Source organism: Amblyomma maculatum, chromosome 9 (genome assembly GCF_055883805.1).
Source record: "Amblyomma maculatum isolate TAMU_Amacu chromosome 9, ASM5588380v1, whole genome shotgun sequence".
Taxonomy (NCBI): Eukaryota; Metazoa; Arthropoda; class Arachnida; order Ixodida; family Ixodidae; genus Amblyomma; species Amblyomma maculatum.
The window spans coordinates 97,294,332-97,302,222 of NC_139352.1; the positions used below are offsets into that span (position 1 = coordinate 97,294,332).

A 7,891-nucleotide genomic window follows, 5' to 3' on the forward strand; every position below is an offset into this window, starting at 1 on the left:
TGTGCTCGACATTTTAAAGTGAAAGCCTTTCTAGGCTCATAGAATGAAATCTCGAGTGCGAGAGTTGGACACGAGAACTGTGCGCGTGATCTTTCACATTCCGCTAGATTCCACGAGATTGTTCTTGTCTAGCGTTCTTGCCATCTGCTTGGTTGGTTTGAGGGGTTTAACGTCCCAAAGTGACACAGGCTATGAGAGACGCCGTAGTGGAGGACTCCGGAAATTTCGACCACCTAGGCTTCTTTAAAGTACACTGACATTACACAGCACACGGGCGCCTTGCCTTTGTTGTTGTTGTGGCTATACACGATTTTAGTTTCGATACCTGGGCGCCGCCATATTGTCATAGCTTTGCCTGCTTTAGCGCCGCCTAGCGTCGGCGCCATCTTGGACTGATAAAGTTGCCTTCTGAGACATACCTGAAAGCTGCTTGCGGTGTTTTTTGTGGTTTCGCGTTGCGGCTTCCCATTCCTGTCTTGTTCCGAGGTGCAAACATTTAATATCGGGATCCGCTCTGCTTATATCTGCGTGTACGCATGGCGTTAGGGGCCACAAGCACCCGCTGCAATCGACCGGGAGAAGGCGAGCAGCAGGCACCGACGGAGCCTACGATCAGCATCGGTGAGTGGTTTCCATAAATAAAGATCACGATGCGTTGAAAATAAAAAACGGCAGTCGTTCTTCTAGATATCCCCCCCCCCCTTTTTTTTTTTTGCATTCGTTCCAGTTGCTGTAATACGCACGTTTTAACTGATTGGCTGAGTTCGATCACTTGTGCAGCGAGCGTCGGGCTACAAGTGCGAATACGAGCGAATTTATTGATAGCTGTTTGCCTTCGAATCTGCTTAGCTGGCATTAACACCACTCATTTCGCACATGCTGAAGTTCTTGAGTAATACCCACTGAGAGATTGGTTCCACAGGGGAGCGTTATTCCGTTTACGAAAGCAAACCTGTTGTCTGTTGCGCGTTCATATCATCGGTTCCTTTGACATGCGCGACTGCAACACAGTGCTGTTTTTTTTTTTTTTAATATGAAATACTTTTAGCTTTCGTTGTCGAAGCGATATGGTGGTCCTGAACCAGAATGAGAAAACTGTGACGAGCCGACGGGAAAACGCGGAGGCCAACCTAAACAAGCTTTGACGAACCTAGCGTCTCCAGAATGGGCAGCACAGCCAGCCGCTGCGTCGGGTTGGCAAATTACGTTCGCCTAAGCGATTACTGAAGCAATCTATACCTCTCACCCGCTGCAACAACAGCGAAAATTGGCTGATTATCTGCGTGCAGTAACCATGTTCTAACCGAGTGCTTACTGCAAGAAGATACTCTACCCCGCTGTCACCGTCATCCAGTTCCTGGGTGGTACAGCAGCGGGGAGCTTGCCTATGCATTTTCCCTCCACAGTAAGGAACTAAACAACACTGTTTCTAATTGAAAAAGACAAAGCACTGCATGTAATCTTTGCTTTTTTGCATGCAGCGCCCTATCTTTGGCAGTTTAGAAATGTAAAACGAACTAGTCCAGAAACATAGGTTGCTAAACAACAAGCCCGTTGCAGAGCACTGGCTCTAATCATGTACGTAGTAAAGAGCAACATGAAAGCAGAGAAATACAAAGGCACCGTACACTTAGTGCCAGTCAGCTACCAGTTGTTATTGTGGTTTGTTTATCATTCATTAGTTCATAGTGTGCAGAGAAAAATTTGAGAGAAAGGGTAATAAGGGGGATTCACTTCTCGGTGGTCACCTCAGCTGTGCAGTGAGAAAAGATATGTGCCAAAGCAGAAATGAGATGCTCTTGAAATTGGTAGCCCTTCCCTTTAATCCATTTTATGCTTACACCTACTCTCAGCGAGAAGGTCAACTTTTTTTTTAGTTGCATCTGATCGGCCTTCAGCCAAAGCAAGGTTGCAGTGATTGACATAATTTTTCGTTTTGACCATGTCTGACGTCATTTTGGTACTGATGCCACATGTTTCCTTCATTTTCATCTGAGCCAAATGTTCATGGTGCCAGTTCCATTCATGTAGTACTGTGTTTTTGCCTCCTCTTATGTTTTCTGCATGCTGCTTTTTTTTTTTAGGTGGCTGAACCTACACCCACCCAAGCCTTGAAGACAAATGGTATGATGACACGAAGTTATGGCCAAATCTGACTAGTGGGCACATTGTTACCTTAACTAAAGCCTGCCTGTGACCTCAGGGAGGCTGAAGCATTCCAGAGCCTTGACCTTGACTTATAATTACATGCAGTGTGGCAAGTGCTCTGCTACCAAATGAGCGAAGACATTGTGTGCCTCAAGGCAGAAGTGCGGCCATCCCAGGCGATTAACAAAAAGCCATGGCTAGCCTGGGCCTGCGTCACAACAGGGGGGGCAGGTCTTGACTGTCGGCTGCAATTGCATGGCAGGGAAGGCATGTGTGTTCAACCATATTGGTTCGCTGTTATGGAAAGTTGACATACTTTGCAACATGACATCACTGGACACACATGCACAGATATCGCAGCAGCATGGAACTGAGGCAGAAAAAGAAATGTCAAACCAGCTTTGGTTAATGTTAGTCATGCATCTGGTGTATTTATAAAGAATTACATGAACAAAATTCATGTTTGTTGTCAGAAAGCTCTGCAACCTAATAATAACAAAATTGTCAATGCTACAGTTGTAGAAAAAATTCACCCATCAGATGCCTTTACTTTGTTGCCTTACGAAATGCTTTTTATGTTTGTATGCTCAGGTTACCTGCCTCATTCTAAGAGACTGGCTGCAAAATGATTGTTAGTCTACATGACTGAAGAAAATTTGTAGAACCGTACTTTGTTACACTGCTGTGGTCACTGACTGCACTTCGACATAAAAATTCAAAACATAACATCGGACAGTCTTTTGAAACCTTCAGGCTGCAGCTGCCTCTTGGCAAGTCGTGCTTTTCACAGAACGCAGAAGAAACTTCAATAATTCAGTTGCAAGCATGCTGTCTTTGTCCCTTTCTCGTTTTTTGGCGCAATTAAAATGGACCATTTCTTTTCTAGTCACAGAAAAGGGGTTATTCACAAGATTTTTTTTTTCTTGTTTAGGTGGCCACAAAAGCAGCTGGTGCCAGGAATACTTCAGAACAGGTAGCTGGATTCGAGATAATGCTGGACAGGCCCCCTTGCCATCTCAACCTGGGCAGTGTGATTGCAGCTGGCTAAGAAAGTCAGCACAATGTGCTACAACAGCCGAGAATTAGTTGCGCATCCATGGATACCGAAGCAGCAACAAAAGAACAAAGACAGTGTAATGCATGGTTTCTCCATTTGCATGTGGGCAACGGAGGTATGTTGCTTGGTGTGCAGAAAGAGGATGGATTTATCGACACACATGTAGACTCCAGAGAGCTTTTTTGAAAAAGTAGTGCTTCCCAGACTAACAGCAGCTTGATCAGTGATGCAGCAGTCATTTTAATAAGCTGAGTTCCTTGTGCCAGTTTGCAAATTAACATCACTGTACAGAGTCTTATAAATGTGTTCCATATTAGTATGTTTGTTATGTATATGTTTGGCTTCAAATGTGACTCTGACTACTGGGATACAGGTGTGTACGTCTGTTTTATTCATTTTTTTTAAATAAACGACCCTTCATGTTGCAGAGCCCGGCGCACACAAAAACAATTCTGTTTATATGCTTCCTGGACTTAATTGCCAGAGCATGCTTGAAGATTCGATAAGTTTTTATCCTGTTTATCGCTCTTTCCACGTGTATTCGCACTGATGCGATCCTCCTTGTGCTTGTTACTTCCTCTTCGGAAAGTTGGGTCTTTCCTGAAAGTAAAGATAAAACCCCTTTGAGTTTGGGAAAAAAGAAAGTAATGTGTTCTTTTATAAACTTGAAACACTCACCTCTAGTGAAGGCTGGTGTGTTCATGTTGATGCCTTGTGCTGCAAGGTGAGGCTCGAGCTTAAAGCCTCTGTCGGCCATAATGTGGTCCCCTGGAAGGAGGTAATCTTCGACGCCGCATGTTCTGACAATATGCTTGTCCGAGGCTCTTCCGCCGTACACATCTGACACAAACATAATAAGACCATTGGGTGCTATAACAGTTAAAAATTTTACTGTGTTGGAGCCTTTGTACGAGCTATAGCTCTGCGCTCTAGCGAGCAACTTCCTGGGCCTTTGGAGCAGCACCTCTGTACAATCAAAGATGGAAGTGGTACGACTATAACCACTTTTAATGAAGCTCTGCGGCATGCTGTCATAAATAGCTGCTCTTGGAAGCCAAACCACTACATCTTCCATTATCTTCTCTAAGTGGTGCAGCATATTTGCGAACATTTTTGACACACTTGCCACAGAAACCTCAAATCTTCTTGCGAGGTCTGCACAGAGCAGACCAAGCCTAAGCCTCATGAGTGTCAGGAGCAGCTGCTCTTTGAGACTTAATGTCTTCGAAACTTTAGCGTCCATCGCTTGCAGTTTCACAACAAGTTTGTCAAATACTGCTATTGAAACTCCTGTGTAGAAGAGTATGTCCTGTGGTGTCAGGTATTGGGAACGAATACCTTTAATGGCAAAGGAAATGCTTAAACAGTGATTCGTTGATGCATATGTGTGGTCAGTTGATGTTGTCTCCCATTGTGTAGAGTTTTCTTTTGTTTCGACCTGCAATGAAAAATTTAGTCACATTTGAGTTATTTTTGAGGCCACATTTGATGTTAGGAAAACAGGAGTACCTTTCTTGTTTGTTTATCTGGCACGTTTCTTTGGTTGGCCGCCACCTGTTAGCACACAAAATACACCCATTTAGCATCTGCTGCATGTCGAGATGATGTATGAAAAGACCTGCATGCCCACTCACGTCTTCGTCATTCGAAAGCAGCATACCAGCTGGCACAGCATCCACCTTTCAGAAAAGGGAACCAATAGTGATTTTTGTCTCATTTGCAGCCAGGTTGAGAAACTTGGAAATCATGTGAGCTTACATTTAGTTCACTGCTGCATGAACTGCTTGAAATACTCTGATGAACAGGAACACCATCCTGAGGAAAAATAAATTAGTGAATATGTGCCTAGAATCCTCCGCATGCTTCTAGGCTCAGTGCCTGCGCGCATACTTACAGTTACTGTATTTCTGATGGGCAGGCCGTGCCAGGTATAGTCAGTGGCAAATGGCAGAACCTATTAACACATTCATACAACGTTAATGAGTTTGGTTTAAGCCTTTCATCAGTAAATACTTACATTTCGGTGATTGTTCGTTGAAATGGTAACCTGTCAACACACGAAAAAGGAACTGTGAGCTTTTTGTTCGCACTGTACTGTTTCAAGCCTATGCAGCTACATGAATTTTCTTACATTGTTCTCAGAGGTTGGAAGCAGATTTGCAGTGTCCTCAGTGTTGGAAGACACCTGTAGAGAGCAGTGCAAAAATGAGTTGGTATGATATGATCAATGTATGTAAACACAGAAACCACACCACCACATTTATATTCCAACTGTTAGAGATGCAGTAGAAGCTACAGCCCGGAAATAAAAACAAGGCACACTAATTGTGCCTGTGGGGCAATTCAGTTCACATTTGCAGCTGCATGCATGCTTACATTACTCTCGAAGGTTGGGAAAAGACCTGCAGCGTCCTCAGTGTCGGAAAGCACCTGTAGAGAGGAGAGTGCAAGAATGAGTTGTTACAATATGGTAATTGCTCTATGTGAACACAAACCACACCACCACATTTACATTCCAACTGTTCGAGATGCAGTAGAAGCTACAGCCCGGAAATAAAAACAAGGCACACTAATTGTGCCTGTGGGGCAATTCAGTTCACATTCGCAACTGCATGCATGCTTACATTACTCTCGAAGGTTGGGAGAAGATCTGCAGCGTCCTCAGGGTCGGAAGGCACCTGTAGAGAGGAGAGTGCAAGAATGAGTTGTTACAATATGATAAATGTTCTATGTGAACACAGAAACCACACCACTCCATTTGCATTCCTACTAGAAGCTAAGTCGGCTGTTCCAGATGCAGTACAAGCAGTGGCCTAAAAATACGAATAATAAGGCATGCTAATTGTGCCTGATTGACAGAGTTTATGTGTGCAGCTGCATGCATGCGTGCATTGTTGTTTGGGAGCAGATGTATCGCCATGTATTCACTGTTAGGAGGCAGCTGTCAAGACAGCACAATAATCCATGCACAAGTAATTCATTTCCTAATAAGGGTTATACAATGCAAAGAGCAGTCTTAAGGTGAAAATTTGTTACTCAGTTGGCAATTGAATGGCTCTAAGTGGTTGAAGGGTGAGTGCAAGGTGGAAAGCAGGAGATGCTAATGTTTCAAATGTAAGAACAGGCAGCTTAAAACATTCATGATCTTGGCAAATCTAGCTGCGGGCACATACACATGCAGAACTGCACTAATCAGTGCTCATGGGCAAAAAAAAAAAAGCGGCCATGCATTTGCAAGCCGAGCTTGTCCATTAGGTAGCTCTGCCCTGGTGGTGCTAAGCTACCTTGTTTCACAAGGAACATGAATAGTGAAATGTTTTATGCTGCCATAGTTAGATAATTCCTAGCTTTTTTTTTAAGCTGCTCTTTTTAATGTTTCTGGCAGAAGAAAAGAAATAGAGGTTCTTACATTTTGTGCAGGCACTTGTGTATCGCATGTTTCATCTAGTGCATTACTGTCCTTGTCTTGTTTCTGAAATGAAAATAAAATTTACTTGTGTCACAAAACCTTTATGCTTACACTTTATATGCTCACCTTTCGTTTCGCTGCCGGCGGGATGCAGTCGTCGCGCATCAGGCGCCTGCGGCCGTGGATCACCTGAACGCAAAGAAATGTCACTCGTAATCGATCCATAAAGGCACCACTTCTGTCAGCAAGCGTCGGTAGAGTCGTGCAGTCACGGGTGTCCATCATCTACTGACCCTTCGTTACAAAAATAAAAGGTTTAAAGACTGATTAGCGAAAAAAAACTTCTAAAACGGCTGATGGTGTGAGATGAGCAGTTCCTTAGGACGGGTTTTCGCTCAGACTGGCTACGTGCTGTTTAAAGTGGGTTGAACCGTCATTTTCACAGTACACGAGCACGAGCTAATATTCTGACTGCATCAGCTTTAACGCCAACGACTTTGATCATAGCGCGGAAGAAAATCGCCAGTCGGTGACTACGTAAGTGTACTTACCTTTCGTTCGTATCCCAGATGCAGCATCGGCAGTGGGTTAATTTCCGTGCGCTTTCCATCCACGAAGTGCAGTGAACATACACGTGAGCTCTGTGATGGTACGAAGTTTTTCCTATTAATCAACGCCACCCACTGTCGATTCAACTCCGGATTGGCAGGAAAACGATGCAACAAAAACATGTCGCAGCCGCACTCCGACTTCCGAGTACCATGGCGCGCGCACGAACTAGCGGCAATATTTTTCCGCTTTCGCTGGGTACTGCCGCATCCCACGACCACGCAGTGCTGTCCAGATGACGTTGGAGTTGCGTACGGCATTGCACCATTCATTACACCAAGGCAAATATGTATTTAACACGGGCTACTGTAGCGAACGCACGCGCGCACATCACTCCGTGTGCCGGGTTATCAGTCCAAAGAGAGATGGCAACCACGGAAAGGCGGAAACGGAAGTGGGGTCGCTCGTAGTGCATGGTGTTAGAGAGTATCTTGCTTCTTTTCGGAAAATGGTGTATAGGAAGAAGGAACAGAAAATGCACGGGCCTGCTACTGGCTCCGCAGCTGAGCCACCTCCGCTGCCTCGTGCAGACCGAAGAGAAAATAAACGGAAGAGGGATAGAAAGACGCGCGCCGCAACAACAGTCGTCGTCCACCACCAAAACGGTGTCGGGTGCAATGACGGCCTATAACAAATAAAAATTCTGAGGCAGGCTAGCCCACGCCGCA

General features: G+C 44.7%; 1 protein-coding gene and 1 long non-coding RNA gene across 4 annotated transcripts; one reads left to right on the forward strand and one right to left on the reverse strand.

The window, feature by feature from the left end:
* The first annotated feature begins 390 nt into the window (after positions 1 to 390).
* On the forward strand, positions 391 to 3,888 carry LOC146179800 (uncharacterized). The gene is made up of 3 exons (XR_014700776.1): positions 391 to 621; positions 2,085 to 2,124; positions 3,080 to 3,888. It is a non-coding gene; the product is annotated as an uncharacterized LOC146179800 (long non-coding RNA).
* On the reverse strand, positions 3,574 to 7,654 carry LOC146179801 (uncharacterized). 3 transcript variants are annotated; one of them, XM_084579358.1, is made up of 13 exons: positions 7,166 to 7,646; positions 6,741 to 6,803; positions 6,615 to 6,677; positions 5,830 to 5,883; positions 5,337 to 5,390; positions 5,223 to 5,252; positions 5,100 to 5,159; positions 4,964 to 5,020; positions 4,840 to 4,884; positions 4,715 to 4,759; positions 4,544 to 4,643; positions 3,884 to 4,045; positions 3,574 to 3,805 (listed from the first exon to the last, which is right to left on the reverse strand). In XM_084579358.1, exons 1-13 carry the CDS (start codon positions 7,493 to 7,495, stop codon positions 3,594 to 3,596), a joined length of 1,275 nt encoding a protein of 424 aa, XP_084435484.1. In that variant the 5' UTR covers positions 7,496 to 7,646; the 3' UTR covers positions 3,574 to 3,593. The 3 variants fall into 3 exon arrangements, with proteins under 3 accessions (XP_084435484.1, XP_084435483.1, XP_084435482.1); XM_084579357.1 differs by having other exon boundaries at positions 3,884 to 4,643; positions 5,106 to 5,159; positions 7,166 to 7,654; XM_084579356.1 differs by having other exon boundaries at positions 3,884 to 4,643; positions 7,166 to 7,653.
* Positions 7,655 to 7,891: the final 237 nt, after the last annotated feature.